Source organism: Triticum aestivum, chromosome 7B (assembly GCF_018294505.1).
Source record: "Triticum aestivum cultivar Chinese Spring chromosome 7B, IWGSC CS RefSeq v2.1, whole genome shotgun sequence".
NCBI lineage: Eukaryota > Viridiplantae > Streptophyta > Magnoliopsida > Poales > Poaceae > Triticum > Triticum aestivum.
The window spans coordinates 520,828,383-520,852,339 of record NC_057813.1 but is presented as its reverse complement, the minus strand read 5'-3'; the positions used below and the strand labels follow the sequence as shown (position 1 = coordinate 520,852,339).

General features: G+C 44.5%; 1 protein-coding gene across 3 annotated transcripts; it reads right to left on the bottom strand.

Moving 5' to 3' along the window:
- Window positions 1-4,316: 4,316 nt before the first annotated feature.
- LOC123162029 (uncharacterized) lies at window positions 4,317-12,573 on the bottom strand. 3 transcript variants are annotated; one of them, XR_006480993.1, is made up of 5 exons: window positions 12,435-12,573; window positions 11,007-11,196; window positions 9,679-10,926; window positions 7,616-7,680; window positions 4,317-7,519 (listed from the first exon to the last, which is right to left on the bottom strand). XR_006480993.1 is itself a non-coding variant. In XM_044579842.1 (3 exons), exons 2-3 carry the CDS (start codon window positions 11,045-11,047, stop codon window positions 9,759-9,761), a joined length of 1,209 nt encoding a protein of 402 aa, XP_044435777.1. In that variant the 5' UTR covers window positions 11,048-11,196; window positions 12,435-12,573; the 3' UTR covers window positions 9,517-9,758. The 3 variants fall into 3 exon arrangements, 1 of the variants encoding a protein (XP_044435777.1); XR_006480995.1 differs by having other exon boundaries at window positions 11,007-11,189; XM_044579842.1 differs by lacking the exons at window positions 4,317-7,519; window positions 7,616-7,680 and having other exon boundaries at window positions 9,517-10,926.
- Window positions 12,574-23,957: the final 11,384 nt, after the last annotated feature.

The following is a 23,957-nucleotide window of genomic DNA, read 5'->3' as shown; positions in this document are numbered from 1 at the left end:
GGACGGCCACTGGCAATGATGCGTCATGGTCGGGGACACCATGAAGAAAATAGCTTTTGTACGAACATGCTTGTACTATGTGTCATTTTTTTCCTTAAAAATGTTTGTTCCTCTTTGTGAACGCCTAATACGTCTAGGTGTACTGGTCGAATCCTTGGTTTGCATTCCTTTTTCCTCGCCTTGATTTTTCTGGGTATCTGTTTTCCTGGGGAGTGCGGGATGCATGCGGGAGGAGACCGCATTTCTCGGGTAGTGCGGGATCGTTCGCGAGATTTTTACGCTGGATCGCGATCGCCTGATACATACCGCACGACAAGGAGTTCGTTCGGATCTGAAGACAAGATCCAAACGTTCGGAAATTAGAAATTTCGATACAAAGAACAGGGTGGCTTGTCAGCCTTCATGTCAGTGGTTCGGATTAGAGAAAAATGCCATAAATATGTTGATTATACTTGTTGTATCTAATATAAGTCACTCTATAAAGCACCTGAGCCACAATGGATTGGCAAGAGCTGCAAAAGCCAAATAATACGGAGGCCATGGCTATCTATAAGATCTTCTACTGCAGATATTTCAGCAAAAGATGAAACACATGCATTCAACATCAGGAAGAAACATTAACAAATGGACTTGACTAGAAGGCAAAACGGATGTACTTGCAGCCCTAACCCACAAGGGACTATAAGTACCAGCGCCGGAGCCGCATGCCTCGTGTGCAGCCCTAGAACAATCTAATCAGAAATCAGTAGATAAAGCTCAGTTTTGCATGGCACTATTCTCTCAAGAACTACACCTCAGTTTCTCACTGTCCTTTTGCCAGTAAACTAATGTGCATACTGCAATAGTGCAAAGAACATTGGTATGAAACTGGCTAGCCTAGAGTAGTAACTGAAAATCATTGGCTAGCACTCATACAAAGTTTTGAGGTGTTTTGACATTTAGTGAGAAATTGTTACTAAACCGGTTTAGGAGCAAGTAGTCTGTCCTGATTCATATACACAGAAACTGATTTAGCCAATGTTACTAAACGGGTTTAGGAGCAAGTAGTCTGCCCGTGATTCGTATACACAGAAACTGATCTACTACCTCCGTCCTGGTTTATTGGTCCCCATTGTATTTTGTGCCAAATTTTGATCATAAATTTAACTAACAAAATGTTCATACATGTCACCAAGAATTATGTCATAGAAAACCAGGTTCAAATATGAACCCAACGATATAATTTTTGTTGACATGCATTCACATTTTGTTAGTTAAATCTTTGGTCAAAATTTAACACACAAAGGGACCAATAAACCAGAACGGAGGCAGTAGCATACAGTAACATTTATTACTTGCTGCCGCAGAACCATATGTCCAAAGAGACATACTGTACAAAAACAATGTAGAGCTCAAACAGTCTCCCCAACTTAATATTATATCTCCACAAGGGGAATAATAATAATCTGAATTGACATTTTGCATACATGCCAATTTGGCTTTCCTCCACATAATTTCTAGACCAAAGGCCAGAGGGCCCTAACTTATAGAAAGCAATCTCAATAAGGAACGGGGTAGCGGCCTGGGGACTCCATCTTACATGTTCCTCTATATAATCATCAACTGGAAATATATCTAGGGGGAGATGAGACGGTTAAGCAAAACATAGAGACCGAAGCTCTACTTTAATTAGGAAGAGCCTGCTTCTGTTCTTGCTTTGAGAGTGACTTTGATCAGCAACATTCCCGCTTCTGGAGTCAATTGACATAAATCATTGGAGATGAGATCCATACAAAGGAAGCATCTGGACAAATAGTTAAAGGAAAAGACCCTGTCGTAAACAGATAAATAAAAAATAATAGACCGCATAACAAAAGATGAAAGTTTATGTACATACATACATAAATAAATAAATAACGCAAAGAAAGGTTCAATCCATGAGAAAATAGAAGACTGAATCTTCTTTGTGAAAATATTAATGCACTGGATCATTTAGATTATCAGACATATGAGACTTCAAATCCAGAATATGTAGTTATGACCAAAAATATGTCAGGATCAAGAGTTCTAGAAATGATAAAGCTAACATAAGCTAAGAAGCTATGAAACTTGAGCATTAGCTTCGCTCTGGGCAGAAATAACAGGTTATTTTTTATTTTCCTCAAGTTGCACCTTTCTAATTCTTCTCTACTGTCACTTGCTTAGTTACTAATTCGCCTCTGCTACATCTACTCCCTCAAGGACAAATGCTAACTTCTTTGCCTTACAGCTTGTGCCTTCTTCTCTGATAACTTCTTTGCCTTACAGCTTGTGCCTTCTTCTCTGATATCCAAAATAGGGCGGCACGGTGACGGCGCCGGCGCCCACGGGCGAGGTACATAACGGCAAGCCTGAGCTACTCCGAGATCAGCTCGATGCTTGGCACCGCCGCGCTCGCCGGCCGCAGCCGCGGCACGGCGACAACCGTCGCAATGAAGGACAGATCGGAGGTGCCCGGTGCTGCTGGCCTGCTGCCAAAGGGCGGGGATCGGGAGACGCCCGTGGATGATGCTGTGGTGAGACGAAAACGGAGGGGATTGGAGGCATCTGTCGCTGCTGGCACACGCACGCGATCCCCAGCGGCGGCGGCCACACGGAAGGATCCGGTGGAGGATTGGAAAAGGCAGGCCAGGGACGGGTTGCAAAACTCGGTCACACACTCGCAAGTGCACCCACGCCCACACCCTCTGCGGCTGCTCCATAACCCACCCAGCGACCCCACTATTCGTACAGGAGAGGTACGCAGCCACGAAATCACCTAAGGGCATGGCCAATGGTCCACCCTGAACAGCTGCCTCACGGTTTCCACGTCAGATACAAGCCTTCGTGGACAAGTCTGGGCAAAAAGACAGCAGCTTGCAGAAGAACCAGCTGCTCCATAGAAAAAGTGTGGTCCATACAGGAAAAGATCGAGAGAGAAAGAGAGCAGAAGCGCCCAAATATCCTTTACGTACTCCCGTTTGAAGAGATGTGGGGTCATTGAGGCTGCCATATGACATCATCTGCGTTGGATGAAAATTTTCTACACTATAGCCTGAGCTGATGTGGTACTTGAGACCACCACTAGGTGATGCCTCCATTGTACATGCAAAGCACAAAATAATGCCGGCAAGCCCACGTCCAGAAGCTCCTGATATGCTGAGCGTCGGCCAAGAGAGCGACGCCTAAACTTAGAGCATTACTAGTAGAACCCTCAAACCCTCAAACCCTCACTAGCGTTTTAAGGGTCCAAAAATGGTCTTTTTGTGCACTTTTACGGGTTGAAAAACAGGGGCAAAGATTAGAACCCTCAAACCCAACCCTTATAACGGAATATTCCCCATGAACGATATTGTCGTTGCGGGCATACCGTCGAGCACCTCGTGCACGACAGCCGGAGGGTAGCGCGGGGCAGAGGGCGGATGGCGGGGCGGGCGCGGCGGAGGGCAGTGGCCAGGGGGTGGGAGGCGGAGGCGGAGGGCGCGGGGGCGGGAGGCGGAGGGCGTGGGAGCGGGCACGGGCCGAAGGGCGGTGGCGGCGGGTCGAGGCGGAGGGCGCGGAGTCGGAGGGGCGCGGGAGGAGGAGAGGCCGGGGGGCGGGAGGCGAAGGCGGCGGGCGGGCGCACGGGAGTAGAAGCCGGCGGCGCGGGCGGCGGGACGGATGGCGACGGCCGGGGGCAGGGCGAGCGCGGCCGCGGGCGGGAGGAGGTGGAGGAGTGGCCGACGGCTGGGGGCGGGCGGGCGCGGGAGGTCGACGGGGCGGCCGGCGGCGGCGGGGGCGACTAGCAGCGCCGGACGCGGGCGTGGGCGCGGGCGCGGGAGTTGGCGCGAAGATAACCGCCAAGTGAGGGTTGGGGTAGGTTTTGCTCCCCAACCCTTACTTCTGAGGGTTGGGAGTGGGTTTGAGGGTTGGACTTTAAAAAAATTTAAGGGTTTGAGGGTTAAGGGGTTCTAGTCTACGCGATTTTTTGCTCGCAAACTGTAAAAAAAAAACAGTTATTTATAAGGGTTTGAGGGTTTGAGGGTTCTGCTAGTAATGCTCTAAGCCAGCTGCTGCCTTTTAGCTCCGGTCTAGTCTACCTCCATTTCAGTCAAGGTCAAGGTCAAGAGGAACAGATACACATTAGCAGCGTCGGAGGAGTGAGGGAAGGACATGTGAGACTGTTACAACTTTTAGAACCAGGGCATCCACCAGCAATCAGCCGCCGGGCCTGGCCCTGGACGGAGGCCACTCCCTGGAGCCTCGCCGTGATGTTCGCGATGGCCCTCTGCAAGCATTCGAAAACGGTTTGTTGAGCCCAAGAGAGACACAGTTTGCTTAGCGGTGGTCAAAATATGTACTCCCTCCGTTCCTAAATATTTGTCTTTCTAGAGATTTCAACAAATGATTACATACGAAGCAAAATGAGTGAATCTACACTCTAAAATATGTCTATATACATCTAAATGTTGTAGTCCATTTGAAATCTCTAAAAAGATAAATATTTAAGAACGGAGGGAGTATGTACTAGTAAATGTACGATGTTGGTCATCACTGTGCTGTGCCTGTGGATTGCCGACCTAGCTCCCCTCCGCTGGACTTGCTGGTCTTGGTCCACTCCACCAGCGGGTCATCAGAGCCTCCTTGCCGCCCCTCAGCACCGACAGCACACCTTCAGAAACACGACGCCCTCGTACCGAGCGATGCCCAAACCGTCCATCATGTTCTCCACATCAGGAACAATTCAGCAACACCCACGTTATTAACACTCATAACAGAGATCAGATAAACTCTGTCTGTCGGATAAGCTGCATGCTGGGCACCCATTCTACCAGTCCGCAGTCTTCTGTGAGTGGAACCACCGCCAAGGTTCTGATGTAGAGCTTTCTCCTGCGGCGGCTCTCAGGAACTTTGGAGAGGAGACGGTTGATCACGGCGTTGAACTCCATCACGCGTGCATCCTTCCTGAGACCATCCTTCGGTTTGCATAAAAAGGGGCGGGCAACTCCATCGCTTCCGAGGAACACAACCTGACATTGAAAATGATCATGCATGTCAGTTACCATTAACCTAGTGAAGTATGACTAGCCAGTTTTGACTCTCAAATGTGAAAAAGAAAAAACATCAATGGACAAAACTCTAGTTAAATGAGTGCAAAAAATTGATCTGGAGCCTTGACAATCCCTTGAATCGTATGACGGCAGAGTCACAGTTAGAGACTGCTGGACAGGTAAGATAATTCCTAGTGGGATCATTCTTTTCAAGGAGCTGAACTCAGTTGAGATATTTATTGCCTTTGCCTTGGGCTGCCCTGGATGAAAGCACAGCTTAATCAGATGTTCTATTAGAGAAGGAAACTGATTAAACAGTGCAACATTACCCCCCTTCCGACAGCCCTTCTTTGCTGAGTTTAATATCTGTGTTGCGGCATCTGTTCTTGCAGAAACTGTTGACTTTGACACTGCAGCCATCATCCAAAGTGCTTGCTGAGGGCACGCCGGCCTGTAACACAGACGTGATAATTTGTCTGGCAGTTTTGACAACCTCACCATTCTGATGACAAATGCGGGATATCAACTGAGACAGCACAGTCAGCCACTGATAAGTTGGTAGATCCCTCGTGGACCCGTGAATGATGCTCAACATCTGCAAATGAGATGGGATGATCAGATGATTCAGATCTCTACATGGGTCGAAATAATGGGAAGAAAATACATGTGAAACAAAATTCTGTATATTCCAGAGGTGCTTTGCCTTCTCCATATGAACGTTAGGAGCACGCCGAAGCATCTGCTTCCAGTATTGCACGGTGAGCTGCCTCATAATGACCAGCCAAACGGCAGAGTTTAGCGTACTGAAGCCAGCAGTTCCCAACTTGAGAATTCATATGACTCAGATTATAAACCATCCGTTGAAAAGCAAGCAAAGGCTTCCTTGCTGACAGAGACGATTGTGTACATCTAAGACGGTTATCCCAGTCTGTTGTTAATTTCAGAAATTTTGGATCATCTGCACTGAATGTTTTACCGAGAAATGACTCGTCTCCCAGCAGGGAGTTGAAGTCTTCCAACTCACACAGCATGTGAAGCTTTACAATGTAGGGATATGCACACATGTACGAGTCCATGCCTGCTGCAGCCAATGGAACAAGCAATGCTTGCTTGGACTGGGCAATCTTTTCAGCAACCATAAACTGATCTGTGTTCATCATTGCCTTGAATATCTTAGCAAGACCTATGTCAAACGAAGCACTGTTCTCAGAACTGCTGCACACAAGACTTTTGTCTGCCTCGGGTAGGTACTCATCCATGAGATCCCATCTGCCTAATCTCCAAGCTGCTTGCACTCCTTGCATGCACCAAGTTTTCTTATCCTGGGGTATTCTGCACACCAAACCATCCGCATGTGCAATCATGGCTTGAAGGTGGCACATGTTTAGCGAACAGTTGAGAACATCACAATGTCTGTGGACAGTATCAGGTTCCATTTGCAAACAATGTTCACATAGTGTCAGCACTTGAGCCCACTTCCCAGTTTCCTCATTGATGATAATTTGATTTTGTAGGCTTGATGATTTCTCAGATTTGCTAAAACCTAATAGACCATCGGGCTCATCAAAATCATCTGTATATTTCCATGAGAAAAGAGATATCATCATCTGAAAAAGTGGCACTTGTCTCGGACATGAGATTCGAATTATGCTAGAGCACGAGCATGAGCTTGACACCTAGAAGTGGCCTTAGCTAGAGTAACTTAAGGTATAGCAGCCAACAGCTCAGCAACATTGCTACACTGCACCCGCAACTGATCTTGGCCGTAAATAGAACAACTTTCATCTTTCAGTTAACCTGCAAGCTTCCCAGGCATGTCATGACTAGACTGGGATAGAGCAATTTCCTGTTTGAGGTTATCGACCCACTGTCCAAGATTATCAAGTAAATCGAAGATCGCCTGAACGCAAACATCACTCTGTTCCACAGTAGTAGTACCATGGACAATAGCCCCACTGAAGCAGCTGCACTGAGAAGTGACAAAATTCCGTCGGTGATACTTTGCTGAGCCTTTGAGGTCCCATAGCAAACAACATTTAAAACCAAGTACGGTAGGAGATAGAGCGTCATGCCAAACAATTCATGGGCATGCACTGTAAATACATAAACGCGATCCAGTTGTGCACGATGTCAACTTTCTAATCCAATAATATATCCATCTTCCAAATGCTCTAGCTCTGCCCCTGCTCGCCTCAGCCAATTGCTTTAACAAAAAGTGCAACACATCAAGACCATCCATTTGAAGAGCTTCCTTATCAGTGGCAAAAATCAACAGAACCATATATAATCTGGACTAGTAAATAAGAGGAGTCCCATCATCTCGACTAACTATACGCTGGAGATTGATCATGTTTTTGAAGCTTCATGTCATCAGAATGAAGCACATATATTCTTGTCGATGGGAGCTATTGAGAAGTCTGACAAAATCATTCTCCAAGTTGGGAAGGGCCTGTCAAAACTAAACTCTTGATAGGAATGTTGTGTACTGTTTCCTGAAAATTGAAGCTCCATTACAAGTCGTTCAGAATCATACCTGCCTAATTGCGGAAGGAAGTATGTGGAGAGCTGATGAAAACATAAATAATCACCTTGTAGTATGTGTCCCCGATGCCATCAGATTCTCCAGGAAAGCATAGCAGTGTTGGCAGAGCACCTGCAAATATCTCTTTGCTATCAGTTGCTGTTTCAGTGTGACAAAACTGTAGAACAGATAGCAAACGATGGCCATCTTGATAACATAAAATAGAGCGAACGAGAGAGAGAGCAGTTTCGGTAATGATGAATCCAATCCATGGTACTACTAGTTGAGCGTTTAGACGGTCCTTCCCAGTCCTGACCGGGGAGGGAGCAAGGCAGCGTCTTGGACCTTGGAGCGCAGGGCAGGACGAACTGGTGGGGGTGGGGCACCCAGTCCAGGAAGGAAGCGAGATCGTGGTAGGGTCCACGCAGCCAGTCAACCCGTCCCGGAAGCGAGATCGACTGAACCGCCTCCTCCGTGGGCGTGGGGACACGGTCGACCAAGGTTGTACCAGGTCGACGAGAACCTCGCATGAGCCTGGCGGGTACATGGCATGACGCTGCACTTGAACCCCGGAGCGTTGAGCATCCTCGGGCGCCAAGTCGATGGAAGAGGGAGATGCCAAAGCGGCGGGCGGGCGGGCGATCAAGCCCGACAGATGCCGCGCGACAAGGACGGCCGGCCGGCCGCGATCGTGAGCCAGCGCGTCCTCTGCTTGCTTCAGTAATGGCCGGCGAGACAGAAAGCGACGGGGCAGTGGCCTGAGCAGGAGCGACGGTGACGCTGGGGAGGAGCGGTCGGCCATCGGGGCACGGGAGAGAGCGTACAAGACCGACCGACCGACCGACCGGCCGCCGGACCGACGTTTTTGGTTGGGCAAGGCGGCGGTCCGGCCCAAGAAAGCGTCAACACGTACGCACGCGGAGAAGGTCAAGTTGGACGGGCGGCGGCGCCCTGGCCTGGAGGCCTGAGGCACCGCATGAACTGAATTCTCCATCCAGCTGAAACGAAAAACAGCCATTTCTCTTCTTGGGTGCATTTGCACTGTCTGTCTGTCTTAACAAGGACAGTATCAAGCATGCATTTTTTTTTGTTTCTCTGTTTCACCTAGCCAGTCGTCATGATGAGGTTGAGAAACTCCATGAGCGCTGCTGCCATCGATATTGGGCCTTTTTCTTCTTCTTCTTCTTTTTCTTACTTATATTGTGAAACTTGAAAAACACGGTGTCGCCCTCTTGTGTTGGGATGGGAAACTCTGAGGAAGCAGACAAGTGACGTCGCTTTTCTGTTCTCTCCCTCGTCAGAAGCAGCTGCTGCTGACAAAGCATCTTATATCTGCTTCATGTCTTCAGTCTGTTGGTCTATTTCATCCATAGGCTTCCTAATCGACAAGGAAAATCTTCATACCTCAACTCCAGGAAATATTAGCCACTGAGGGCAAGTCTAGACTACTCGCGTCGCTAATTTCATACCTCAACAGTCTCTGCTGCTGCAGCTTCTAACTAGCTCATCTCATCGACATTATAAACATATATATACACATGGCATGCAACACAAAATATGTGCATCCAGACCAAGGAGGTAAACCTTTCCTCTTCCATGATTGGATAGCAGATGATGAAAACTACTTTTAGACACACAATTGGTACACTTCTGTATCACTCACTACATTAGGTCAAGGCAATATAACATTCTAAGCTAATATCTGCTCAACTGATAAAATAAACATGGGAAAGAGCTAAAGCGAGAAGCTTGTATTTAGCTAACCATCAGGTTTTCAAGTGATGCTAAACATGGGGACAGAGCTAAAGTGAGAAGCTTGTATTTAGCTAACCATCCATCAGGTTTTCAACTGATGCTAAAGCTTGCTTCAAATAAAACATTGATCTTCAAGTGCCAAAATGCTAAAGCTTGCTTCGAATAAAACATTATGCAAAGCATTCAATCTCACATGTATGCACCACACAGAGATAAAGAGAAATGCAAGATGTTGTTAACAGTGATAACATCAGCCAATATGCTAGAATTCAAACTAATTGCTCATCTCACATGTAGGCAAGTCTGCTGCAATGAATAGCCAGAATCATACAGGCTGCTTCGAACAAAACAGTATGCAAACATTGCTGATCTCACCTGCAGGCACATCTGCTGGGATAAATAGACTCCGACTCAGGAGGACATCAGGACCTTCTCATTACTTCATTTCACACTGTCTATGCGCACTTTTCTCCATCTGGGCAGGGCAAGCGATTGCGGAGTGGAGGCGGGCGGTAGAGTGGTACGGCAGAGTCGTACTCAGCAGTAGACCGCCCCAGGCGTTGCAGTGAACGGGACCCGACATGAGGAGCCGGACGAGCAGTGACGGCATGGATGCCTGGAGGTGAAGAGGAGGTGGCAGACGGAGGACCATCCTCGTACAGCTTTGGACGAGGAAAATCATCATTAAGGTCACACATTGTGGTTTTGACATGCTTTAGCTTGTCATTCACTTCCAAGAGAGTGAATCCACCATATAGTGCCTTGGCAAACAGAGATCCAACACCACCTCCAGCATATTCCTCTCCATAGGAATTGAGGAAGGGATGATACTGCTCATGTTGCATCAGAGGTCCAGCGTTCCCGTTTCCCATCAGAACTATTGCGTGAGCGACTGGTTTATCAAACCATTTCCTCACTCCATTCTCAACTTTGGTCTTCGGAATCCATGCATAAATTTCATCCGGTTTAAGATAGTCAAAATTCTTCCCGGCAAGAACCCCAGCCACAACAGCTCTACCGTTTTCCACGTAGTCCCAGATCTCCTGCAGTGTCAGGTCCTCGAAATACTTGTAACCATCAATTCCTACGTTGACATCAGTATTATCCTTGGACACAAGACGCGAGTTCTCCATGATTTCCTTTATCTTATCATCGGTAGTTGTCGAGAATCTCCTATACATGTTGGAGGCTGACATTAGTGGATATTGCACCACTGCCTTGTCACCATCAGCCAACACACCTAGGTTCTCGAAACACCAGGCACTCGCATCATCCCAATCATATATAGACTCATCTTGAACGATATACTTTAGCTCCATCATTTTCCTCTCCTCTTCTCCATGGTCTGATTCTGGTATGAATCCATTCAACTCAAAAAAGCGTGTCAAAAGTGATTCCCACTGAAACCTCAATCTGCACGTTGATTTGCTCCACTTGGCGAACTTTGCATTCAGCTCCATTTGCCCAGCTGATGTGACAGCACAGAATTGGCAGACGTTTCGGTTTCCCTGGGTCAGCACACCGGGAAATATATCACAACCACAATATGGCTTCTTCCGCCATGACCACTCCTTGTACCCTTCAGGCTTCTTCGTCCTGAACTTCTTTATACAACTAGCCACCCTGTTAGGAAAAAAACCGTTAGAAAATGATGTTCTTTGACCTGGACATATATACATTGGTAAATGTAAGAACAATCTTACAATGCCTCCAAGCGTCGTCGCCTCACTTCCTCGAAACTCATAGCCGAGGAGGACGCAGCAAAGGAGTGACCTTCAGTTCAGTGCGACTAATAACCAGAATAGATCAAGGCACCGCAGGCTGTAGCAAATGAGTGGTTAACAGCGGTTCAGCTTCTAATGTCACAGAAGTGCCAAGAAGTCAACCTGCAGACTGACAGAAGGTGACATTAAAATTAGATCATTATGACACAGTGATATGCAAAAGCAATTCGATTCCATAATAATCACACGGAACACCAATTATCGAGATAATTAAATATGTACTGATGGGCTGAAAATACAAAGAGCAGTGTCTCGTTTTTGCATTTATGTACTCAGCTGCACTGATTACGCAACCACTGGAGGATTAGCTACCAGTGGGATTTAGAACATTATACCGCTTTAAGAAGGCGGAAAAAAAACTACTGGACAAGAAAATTAACACCAGGGAACTTTCTTCATGAAACTAACAGAACTAAAGTTTTAGCATCAAATTACACCAAAGAAAGTAGGAGAATTGTACAGGTTCTATACGTTTTGGTGGCAGAAAAGTCGTTAAAAAAACACTTGACTGAGAAATCCCTCTTAACATCATAACATGGACATAAAGCAATATTTTGTTTTCTGCGAACATCAGAAGTTATGGGGTCTGATGCAAGTATAACCAATTCACACAACTGCTATATTCTAGAATTATAGAGAGACGTCACAGCCCGTCAAGATGCACAAATTTACGGATCATCAGATCTGCCATCAGCTAGCAAGAGTCAAGACAACACTGGTACGCATGATTGCGAGAAAAAAGTTTAGAAATTGCAAATTTTAACTCAAGCATTCACCTTGATTATCGTCCAAACTCCTGCCTTTGCCCCACTTATCGTAAATTCTAACGACTTAACGAAGCCTAGCTGCTAAATTCGCCCCTGCATACAAGGAGGGTACCTAGAAATTCTAACAGACTGATGAAGCCAAGACGCCCTGAACTCGAGATGTCCACGAGCAGCAAAGCAAGCTAGCTTCTGATTTAACCAGACACTATCCGAAGTGAGTAAATGAACAATGTCAAAATATCGTTTTTACTCATCAGATAGACAAGAAATGAAAAATCTCTCCTTTCAGGACAGCACACAAACAGCCGAACAGGTAGGAGCAGAGTGCGATATGGTTCTTCAATTATACACTTGGGATAGACCCGAGATGTCCAAGATACGACGGTCCTGGACTGATTATGTCTCTCTTCATGACCTTCTGCATTGTGCAGCCGTGTGACCCTACCGCCGCTGGGAAGCGGCTTCGTTGGGGAAGAGGCCAGAGGCCGAGCCGATCTAGGATTCCGGCTCGAAGGAAGGGATGAGATGAGATAAGGATGACCAGGAGGGGAGGAGAGGGAGGAGGGTCGGGAGAGATTACCTCGTGTCGATGCCCGGAGAGGAGGAAGCGGCGCCGTAGCGGGAGAGGAGGATGGCGACGGCGAGCCGAGGCAAAGGTGGGCGGTCGACAGCTAGGCGGGGCTGAGTGCGAGCGCGCGGTGGGTGTAAATTTTGGGGGGAGCAACTGCAAAATGGAGAGATGTCGGCCGCCGGCTGTGTACAGCCACTGTACACAATCGCTGTATAACCGCACAAATTAAAATAAAACATCCCACAAATAACTTAAAAATTTCACATATTCACAATATCAAATTATCAAAGGAAAAGTATTAAAAACAACCGGCTGATTGCTGCGCGGCTTAAGCCTCCTCGAGGCGTCGACACGTGCTCCTCAGCCCACCCCTTCCCCCCACCTTATCCTTACCGATGCGCTCCCTTCCAGTCGCCCCCCCCCCCCCCCCGTCTTCTTCTTCCTCCCTTTTCCCCTCCACGGGCTCTCCCCTCATCTGCTGCTGCAGGGAAGAGGCACGCCGGCCAACCCCCAACGTCGAGTGATGCTGCATGGTGATCGCTGGTGCTGCAGACGACGAAGCCCCGCCATGGCCGCCGCGTGCTGTGTCACAACATCCGCCCCGTTGCCACCGTGTGCTTCGTCATAGCAACCCCGTCGACGTCGTGCTGTAGTGAAGCTTCGCCGGAGGACATCGGGTGCTGCAATGGAGCTTGACGAGGGCCGCCGGTGCTACCATGGAGTACCAACACACGCTGGCGGCGTTGCAGTGAAGCTCCGCATGCAGCACGTCGGGGTGTTGTGATGGAACTCGCCGTGCCGGCGTGGCGTTGCAGTGAAACATCGTCGGACACTGTCGGGTGCTAGGATGGAGTGTCGATGCCGCTGCAGTGAGGCATCACCGCCGATGTCAGGTGCTGCGTTGGAGCTCGCCGCGCCGACGTGGCGCTGTAGTGAAACGTCATCGCACGAAGTCGGGTGATGCGATGGAGAACTGATGGACCGTCGATGCTGCTGCAGTGAAGCGTCACCGACGAGGTCGGGTGCTGCGTTGGAGCTCGTCGGGCCGGCGTGGGGCTGCAGTGAAGCTTCCCTGGCAGCTGTCGAGTGGAGCATCACTGCGGGCCGGCGAGGGCCGCGTCTCCTGCTACGAGCCAGGTGGCGCTGCTCCCTACGGAGATGCGCTTCTCATTGTGGTGAGAGGAGGACAAGAGATATGGTCTCTTCACACCACACAAGCAAAACCTACAGGTAAGGTCATATCCACAAGAGATATGATCTCTTCATACCACTGCACATCATTAGTTGGACTCAACTTGGTAGTGGTGGTCTGAACTAAATCTCCTCAAATCAATGTCAACTCTAGCTTCTTCTTCGTTAATGTTGTCTTCATAGGTCATGGTCTCATCGGGCTGAGCAACTTGGTGATGGGGTTCAACAACTATTTTATTGAAGTAGAGAAGATATAGAAATGAATAGAGAAGAGTATAGACCAACGAATATATAAGGAAGTCGTAAAATAGAGTTTTCTTCCTATGGCTTTCCATTTCCTAGTGGTCGCGTCCTACATTCAGCGTGTGCTCTGATACCATCTTGTAGCGACCCGACCCAAATGAATTGAAGTCTCTGTGTTTAAGTGTCATCTCTGGATCGGTATGCTGACACACGTAGTACTTGAGGAATTATAACAGAGTTCAATCACACACTTTATTACATCGAGGTCCTCAAAAGAGTATTTATTATATAAATATGGCTGAAGGCCAACTAAATAAAATATTTGCGGAAGCTTCAAAGATGAATGAGTCCATCCAACTCCACGGCAAACTGAGTACAGAACAATGACCTATCACACCTTAATCCTCGTCGAAAAAGTCTGTAACATGAGATGTTGCAGCCGTGTAGGTCAGCACATGGGATATACTGGCAATTTCACACCATAGAATAATAATGAAAAAATACTATCTCTATATGCAAATTTAGCTGGTGGAGGCTCTAATTTTAATTTTTGCATAAAGCAAATTTTACCCTACAACAAAGGAATACATTTTTAATTACTACCTACTTTATGCCAATATTGAGATGGTTCCTCCAACTCAATCCCTTAACCCAAATTATTAAAACCCAAGTCATTAATTAAATAAAGTGATGAGATCAGCCAATAATTCATTTCTAGATACTCAAATTTGTCCATAACCGGGGACACAGCTAATCATGATTAGTTTGTACACTCTGCAGAGGTTTGCACACTTTTCCCCACAAGACTCGACCACCTCCATGATCGGAAGATCAAGACATAGCCTTTCTGAAGTATTTCCTCTAAACCTTGGGTACACCGGTACACCTACTTTACCCTACATCAGCTAGTCTACCATGAAAAGAGGCCACACAACTTACTCAACTATGCTAGAGCCCATAATGGCTTGTGGCTGCACACGGAGGTTTCTTGGCATGAAATATCATATGATCCCTTTGAGCCTGGGTGGCGGACTTAGGGTAATCACACAGGTACTCCGGGATCCCCTTGGGCAAGCACTGGTTTCTCCAAGTGCCCCAAACAATCCATCCAAATGTGTATTAAAGTTGCCACCTTAAGTTTACCCAAAATTATTATCTCTCGCAACTTGCATGGATCACACATACCAATACCCGTCTACGAGCATGGCTAAAAAATATATGACATAATAAATATTCTCGGGGTGATCAAAGGTCATAGGTTCCTACCACATGAACTACATAGCATAACCATATGTTCCCAATCCTACTCATGCAATCTTTGAGGGTGAAACTAATGCATAGTAAAAACTGGGTATTGCAAAGTATGATCAAAGTGTGAACTTGCGTTGCTAACGATCGTTGAACTCTAAAGATTCGTAGTAGCAAGCCTCGCACTCCGGATGATCTAACGAAGCAATCATTGACACACATAAGAAATCAAGAAAGAAGAATAAAAAAGAAAACAAAGAAAAGACTTCAGAAAACTTCAAAAACAACCAAATAAAGTTTCTGAACAGAACGAAATTTTAACAGAAGAAAGTTATAAGATTTTGGTTTTAACATAAGGTACATGTTACAAGCTTGGATTTGCAAAAAAGAATCACCAAAAACGGAGTTAAAACTCAAGTTATGGCCTAACAAAGTTTGAATTCAGATCTGTTTGAATTCAAATTTTAAAACTTTTAAAAATATTTTTCACTTGGTTCTCTGGATAGAGGATTTTTTTATGAACTAGTAGGAAAAAGAATCACCTAATTTGGATCTATAGATTTAAAGATATGCTAAAAGGAAAATCTGACGGAAATCTGAAATAGGATTTTTTCTGAAAAAAACTAATTTCGGCCGGCGACAAGTGGTGCTCTCTGGTTGGTTGGGTGGGTATTTGCTGCTAGTTTAGGAGAGGGCGGCCGATCCGTAAGGAAAACATTTTTTTAAACTGAAACGAACTGAAGCGTATAAAGAAATGAACGTACACTGGGGCGGCTGTGGCGTGGTGGTGGCGGCGGCTCCGACGATCGTGGGCGGCGGCGGAGGTGTCTAGGAGATGCGGTGGAGAGTGGATCATTCGGTGATGGGGTCGGTGAAGATCGGCAACAACGAACGGCGACAAAACCAAGCGTTGAAGCTCGCGTACTCCGGGTGCTCCGGTAAAGATGAAGTGGTCGGGGTGGCCTCTGTAGATGGAGAGGGAGCGCGAGACCTTGTCAAAATGACGGTAGGGATCGACGGAAGTCAACATACAAAAGTAGAGGGCCCGGGATGGCTCACCGGCGTCGGAATCTGATGATGAACTACGACTTCTGAGGCGAGATTGGAACGTCAAGTGCGTCGTCTAGAGGTGGTTTTGGCGAGGGATTTTCGACTGAATCGGTCTAGAAGAGTCGTGGCGATTTATAGGGCATCTTCCTTGGACATGAGGTTGGCTGGAGATAAGATTTCTAGGAATTGGAAATGAAGCAGCGTCAGGAGCATGTACGCGTACGTTGTTTGTGGGGAGGAAGAAGAAGAGGTGGGGTGATGACCTACAAGTATAGGGGATCAATTGTAGCTCTTCTCGATAAGTAAGAGTGTCGAACCCAACGAGGAGCGGAAGGAAATGACAAGTGGTTTTCAGTAAGGTAATGTCTGCAAGTGCTGAAATTGTAAGTAGTGAGTAGTTTGATAGCAAGATAATTTGTAACGAGCAAGTAACGATAGTAACAATAAGTATGTAACAAGGTAGCTCAATCCTTTTGAGGCAAAGGACAGGCCCAAACGGTCTCTTGTGATAAGCAAAGCGTTCTTGAGGGTACACTGGAATTTCATCTAGTCACTTTCATCATGTTGGTTTAATTTGTGTTTGCTACTTTGATAATTTGATATGTGGGTGGACCGGTGCTTAGGTGTTGTTCTTACTTGAACAAACCTCCTACTTATGATTAACCCTCCCGCAAGCATCTGCAGCTACGAAAAAAGTATTAAGAATAAATTCTAACCATAGAATTAAACTTTAGTATCCAATCGGTCCCTTACAGAATAGTGCATAAACTGGGGTTTAAGCTTCTGTCATTCTCGCAACCCACCATCTAATTGCTACTCCACAATGCATTCCCTCAGGCCCAAGTATGGTGAAGTGTCATGTAGTTGACGTTCACATGACACCACTAAGGGAATCACAACATATATATGGTGTCTACTACACAACCTTCTTCTTGTAGACGTTGTTGGGCCTGCAAGTGCACAGGTTTGTAGCACAGTAGCAAATTTCCCTCAAGTGGATGACCTAAGGTTTATCAATCCGTAGCAGGCGTAGGATGAAGATGGTCTCTCTCAAACAACCCTGCAACCAAATAACAAAAAGTCTCTTGTGTCCCCAACACACCCAATACAATGGTAAATTGTGTAGGTGCACTAGTTCGGCGAAGAGATGGTGATACAAGTGCAAAATAGATAGTAGATATAGGTTTTTGTAATCTGAAATAATAAAAACAGCAAGGTAACAAGCAGTAAAAGTGAGTGTAAACGGTATTGCAATGATAGGAAACAAGGCCTAGGGTTCATACTTTCACTAGTGTAAGTTCTCTCAACAATAATAACATAGATAGAACATATGACAAGCCCTCAACATGCAACAAAGAGTCACTCCAAAGACACTAATAGCGGAGAACAAACGTAGAGATTATGGTCGGGTACGAAACCACCACAAAGCTATTCTTTCGGATCGATCTATAAAAGAGTTCGTACTAGAATAACACCTTAAGATACAAATCAACCAAAACCCTAATGTCACCTAGATACTCCATTTTCACCTCAAGTATCCGTGGGCATGATTATACGATATGCATCACACAATCTCAGATTCATCCAACCAACATAAAAGTACTTCAAAGAGTGCCCCAAAGTTTCTACCGGAGAGTCAAGAACGTGCGCCAACCCCTATGCATAGGTTCCCAAGTGTCACGAAACCCGCAAGTTGATCACCAAAACATACATCAAGTGGATCAATATAATAACCCATTGTCACCATGATTATCCCACGCAAGACATACATCAAGTGTTCATAAAAGACTCAATCCAATAAGATAACTTCAAAAGGGGAAACTCAATTCATCACAAGAGAGTAGAGGGGGAGAAACATCATAAGATCCAACTACAATAGCAAAGCTCGGGATACATCAAGATCGTGCCATAGATGGAACACGGGAGAGAACACGAGAGAGAGAGATCAAAGACATAGCTACTAGTACATACCCTCAGCCCCGAGGGTGAACTACTCCCCCCTCGTCATGGATAGCGCCGGGATGATGAAGATGGCCACCGGTGATGGGATCCCCCTCCGGCAGGGTGTCGGAACAGGGTCCCGATTGGTTTTTGGTGGCTACAGAGGCTTGCGGCGGCGTAACTCCCGATCTATCTTCTGTTATGGAAGTTTTAGGGTACGTAGGTATATATGGGTGAAAGGAGTACGTCGGTGGAGCTACGGGGGCCCCACGAGGTGGGGGGGGGGGCGCCCGGGGGGGGGGGGGGGGGGTGGGCGCGCCCCCCACCCTCGTGAGCACCTCCCGTATCTTCTGACGTGGGTTCCAAGTCCATCGGGTGGGTTTCCTTCCAAAAATAACTTCTCCAGTTGATTTCGTTCCGTTTTGACTCCGTCTGATATTCCTTTTCCTCGAAACACTGAAATAGGCATAAAACAACAAATCTGGGCTGGGCCTCCGGTTAATAGGTTAGTCCCAAAAATAATATAAAAGTGGGTAATAAAGCCCAATATTGCCTAAAACAGTAGATAAAGTAGCATGGAGCAATAAAAAATTATAGATACGTTGGAGACGTATCAAGCATCCCCAAGCTTAATTCCTGCTCGTCCTCGAGTAGGTAAATGATAAAAAAGAATTTTTGATGCGGAGTGATACTTTGGCATAATTTCAATGTAATTCTTCTTACTTGTGATATGAATATTCAGATCCGAAAGATTCAAGACAAAAGTTCATATTGACACAAAAATAATAATACTTCAAGCATACTAATCAAAGTGATCATGTCTTCTCAAAATAACATGGCAAAAGAAAGTTCATCCCTACAAAATCATATAGTTAGGCTATGCTTCATTTTCGTCACACAAAGATGTTCCCAACTTCTATACCCCCGATGACAAGCCACACAATTGTTTCATACTTAAATAATTTCCAACTTTTTCAACCTTCACGCACTACATGAGCGTGAGCCATGGATATAGCACTATGGGTGGAATAGAATATGATGATGGGGATTGTGTGGAGAAAAAAAGGAGAAAGTCTCACGTTGACGAGGCTAATCAACGGGCTATGGAGATGCCCATCAATTGATGTCAACATGAGGAGTAGGGATTTCCATGCAACAGATGCACTAGAGCTATGAATGCTCAACAAAAGAAAACTAGTGGGTGTGCATCCAACTTGCTTGCTCATGAAGACCTAGGGCATTTGAGGAAGCCCATCGTAGGAATATACAAGCCAAGTTCTATAATGAAAAATTCCCACTAGTATAAAAAGACAACGTATGAGACTCACTACATGAAGAACAAGGTGCTACTTTGAAGCACAATATATGAGACTCACTACATGAAGAACAAGGTGCTACTTTGAAGCACAAGTGTGGAAAAGAGATAGTAGCATTGCCCTTTTTATTTATTTATTTTTAATTTTTTTGGGCCTTTCTTTTTTTTATTTTGGCCTTTCCTTCTTTTTTTGGGCCTTTCTTTTTTTTTGGCCTTTCTTTTTTTGGGCAATGCTCTAATAATGATGATCATCACACTTTCATTACAACATATGAATTACAACTCAAAACTAGAACAAGATATGACTCTATATGAATGCCTCCGGCGGTGTACCGGGATGGTGCAATGAATCAAGAGTGACATGTATGGAAAATAATGCATGGTGGCTTTGCCACAAATACGATGTCAACTACAAGATCATGCAATGGCAATATGACAAAAGTAATGTATGTCATGATGATGATGATGGAAGTTGCATGGCAATATATCTCGGAATGGCTATGGAAATGCCATGATAGGTAGGTATGGTGGCTGTTTTGAGGAAGATATAAGGAGGTTTATCTGTGATAGAGCGTATCGTATCACGGGGTTTGGATGCACCGGCGAAGTTTGCACCAACTCTCGAGGTGAGAAAGGGCAATGCACGGTACCGAAGAGGCTAGCAAAGGCGGAAACATGAGAGTGCGTATAATCCATGGACTCAACATTAGTCAAAAGAACTCATATACTTATTGCAAAAATTTAGAATCCATAAAAAATCAAGTACTACGCGCATGCCCCTAGGGGGATAGATTGGTAGGAAAAGACCATCGCTCGTCCCCGACCGCCACTCATAAGGATGCACAAGCCAGGTACACTTCATGTTTCAAATTTGTTACACAACTTTAACCATACGTGCATGCTACGGGATTTGCAAACTTCAACACAAGTATTTCTCAAATTCATAATCACCCAACTAGCACGACTTTGATATTATCACCTCCATATCTCAAAACAATTATCAAGCATCAAACTTATCTTAGTATCCAATTCACTCAAAAGAAAGTTTCACATATCTTGAATACCAAGTATATTGATATTAAGCAAATTACCATGCTATTTAAGACTCTCAAAATAATCTAAGTGAAGCATGAGAGATCAATAGTTTCTATGAAAAAAATCCACCAACGTGCTCTAAAAGATATAAGTGAAGTACTAGAGCAAATGACAAACTACTCCGAAAGATATAAGTGAAGATCAATGAGTAGCTAAATAATTATGCAACTATGCCAAGACTCTCTCTCATTTAATAATTTCAGATCTTGATACTTATTCAAACAGCAAGCAAATCTAAAGGAAACTACAATGCAAGGATAGCACAACTCATGTGAAGAAGCAAAAACTTAGGCTCAACCAATACTGACCGATAGTTGTTGAAGAAGAAAGGTGGGATGCCTACCGGGGCATACCCAAGCTTAGATGCTTGAGACTTCTTGAAATATTATCTTGGGGTGCCTTGGGAATCCCCAAGCTTGAACTTTTGCGTCTCCTTAATTCCTCTCATATCATGGTTTCTCTTTTTATCGAAAGCTTCATTCACCACAAACTCAACAAGAACTCGTGAGATAGGTTAGTATAAACTAATGCAAAACCTTATCATTTTCTACTGTAACAAATCACTAAAATTATTATTCAACATTGCATACTAAATGCCTCTGCATATTTAATACTCCTATCCTCAAATAGAATCATTAATTAAGCAAACATATGCAAACAATGCAACCATAACAGCAATCTGCCAAAACAGTACAGTCTGTAAAGAATGCAAGAGTATCAATACTTCCCTGACTCTAAAAATTATGAACTAAAATTCCCACTGTAATAAATTTATCAGAGATCAATATGCAAAAGGATTCAACGTTAGACCATGCTCTGAATTTTCTAGGGAATTTTTGCAACAGCGGTAAACTTTCTGTTTTCAAATAGCAACATGCAAACTAGCAAAATAAGCATGGCAAAGGCTATCCTTGACTTCTTTATTGAAACTAAAGATGCAAAACATTATTCTAACTAACAGCAAGCAAACACTAACAAAATAAGTTAACGCTCCAAGCAAAACACATATCATGTGGTGAATAAAAATATAGCTCCAAGTAAAGTTACCGATGAACGAAGACGAAAGAGGGGATGCCTTCCGGGGCATCCCCAAGCTTAGGCTCTTGGTTGTCCTTGAATATTACCTTGGGGTGCCTTGGGCATCCCCAATCTTAGGCTCTTTCCACTCCTTATTCCATTGTCCATCGAATCGTTACCCAAAACTTGAAAACTTCAACCACACAAAACTCAAAACAAAACTCGTAAGCTCCGTTAGTATAAGAAAATAAAACCACCACTAGGTACTGTAATGAACTCATTCTAAATTCATATTGGTGTAACATCTACTATACTCCAACTTATCTATGGTTCATACCCTCCGATACTACTCATAGATTCATCAAAATAAGAAAACAACACATAGAAAACAGAATCTGTCAAAAACAGAACAGTCTGTAGTAATCTATATAAAACGTATACTTCTGGAACTCCAAAAATTATGAAATAAATTGCTGGACCTGAGAAATTTGTCTATGAATCATATGCAAAAAGAATCAACCTAAAAGCACTCTCCAGTAAAAGAAAATGGCAGCTAATCTCATGAGCGCTAAAGTTTCTGTTTTTCGCAGCAAGATCACATAAACTTCACCCAAGTCTTCCCAAAGGTTCTACTTGGCACTTTATTGAAACAAAAGCTATAAAACATGATTACTACAATAGCATAATCATGTGGACACACAAAAACAGTAAGGATAAATATTGGGTTGTCTCCCAACAAGCGCTTTTCTTTAATGCCTTTCTAGCTAGGCATGATGATGACAATGATGCTCACATAGAAGATAAGAATTGAAACATAACGGGAGCATCATGAAGCATATGACTAGCACTTTTAAGTCTAACCCACTTCCTATGCATAGGGATTTTGTGAGCAAATAACTTATGGGAACAATAATCAACAAGCATAGGAAGGTAACACAAGCATAGCTTCAAGAATTTAAGCACATAGAGAGGAAACTTGATATTATTGCAATTCCTACAAGCATATGTTCCTCTCTCATAATAATTTTCAGTAGCATCATGAATGAATTCAACAATATAACCAGCACCTAAAGCATTCTTTTCATGATCTACAAGCATAGAAAATTTACTACTCTCCACATAAGCAAACTTCTTCTTTATAGCATACGTATCATCACAATAATCATCATAGATAGGAGGCATGCTTTCATCATAGTAAATTTGCTCATCAAAGCTTGGGGGACAAAATATATCATATTCATCAAACATAGCTTCCCCAAGCTTGTGGCTTTGCATATCATTAGCATCATGGATATTCAAGGAATTCATACTAACAACATTACAATCATGCTCATCATTCAAAGATTTAGTGCCAAACATTCTATAGATTTCTTCTTCTAGCACTTGAGCACAATTATCCTTTCCATCATACTCACAAAAGATATTAAAAAGGTGAAGCGTATGAGACAAACTCAACTCCATTTTTTTGTAGTTTTATTTTATAAAATAAACTAGTGCTAAAACAAGAAACAAAAAGATTCGATTGGAAGATCTAAAGATATACCTTCACTTACCTAGCCTCCCTGGCAACGGCGCCACAAAAGAGCTTGGTGTCTACTACACAACCTTCTTCTTGTAGACGTTGTTGGGCCTGCAAGCGCACAGGTTTGTAGGACCGTAGCAAATTTCCCTCAAGTGGATGACCTAAGGTTTATCAATCCGTAGGAGGCGTAGGATGAAGATGGTCTCTCTCAAACAACCTTGCAACCAAATAACAAAAAGTCTCTTGTGTCCCCAACACACCCAATACAATGGTAAATTGTATAGGTGCACTAGTTCGGCGAAGAGATGGTGATACAAGTGCAAAATAGATAGTAGATATAGGTTTTTGTAATCTTAAATAATAAAAACAGCAAGGTAACAAGCGGTAAAAGTGAGCGTAAACGGTATTGCAATGATAGGAAACAAGGCCTAGGGTTCATACTTTCACTAGTGTAAGTTCTCTCAACAATAATAACATAGATAGAACATATGACAAGCCCTCAACATGCAACAAAGAGTCACTCCAAAGACACTAATAGCAGAGAACAAACGTAGAGATTATGGTCAGGTACGAAACCACCACAAAGCTATTCTTTCGGATCGATCTATAAAATAGTTCGTACTAGAATAACACCTTAAGATGCAAATCAACCAAAACCCTAATGTCACCTAGATACTCCATTGTCACCTCAAGTATCCGTGGGCATGATTATACGATATGCATCACACAATCTCAGATTCATCCAACCAGCATAAAAGTACTTTAAAGAGTGCCCCAAAGTTTCTACCGGAGAGTCAAGAACGTGTGCCAACCCCTATGCATAGGTTCCCAAGTGTCACAAAACCCGCAAGTTGATCACCAAAACATACATCAAGTGGATCAATAGAATAACCCATTGTCACCACGGTTA

Excerpts from the sequence above, each read along its gene's own strand:
- LOC123162029 (XM_044579842.1), bottom strand. The coding sequence starts at position 11,047 with ATGAGTTTCGAGGAAGTGAGGCGACGACGCTTGGAGGCATT. Across the intron at positions 10,927-11,006 it reads CGACGACGCTTGGAGGCATT|GGTGGCTAGTTGTATAAAGA; the intron begins GTAAGATTGTTC and ends TTTTCCTAACAG.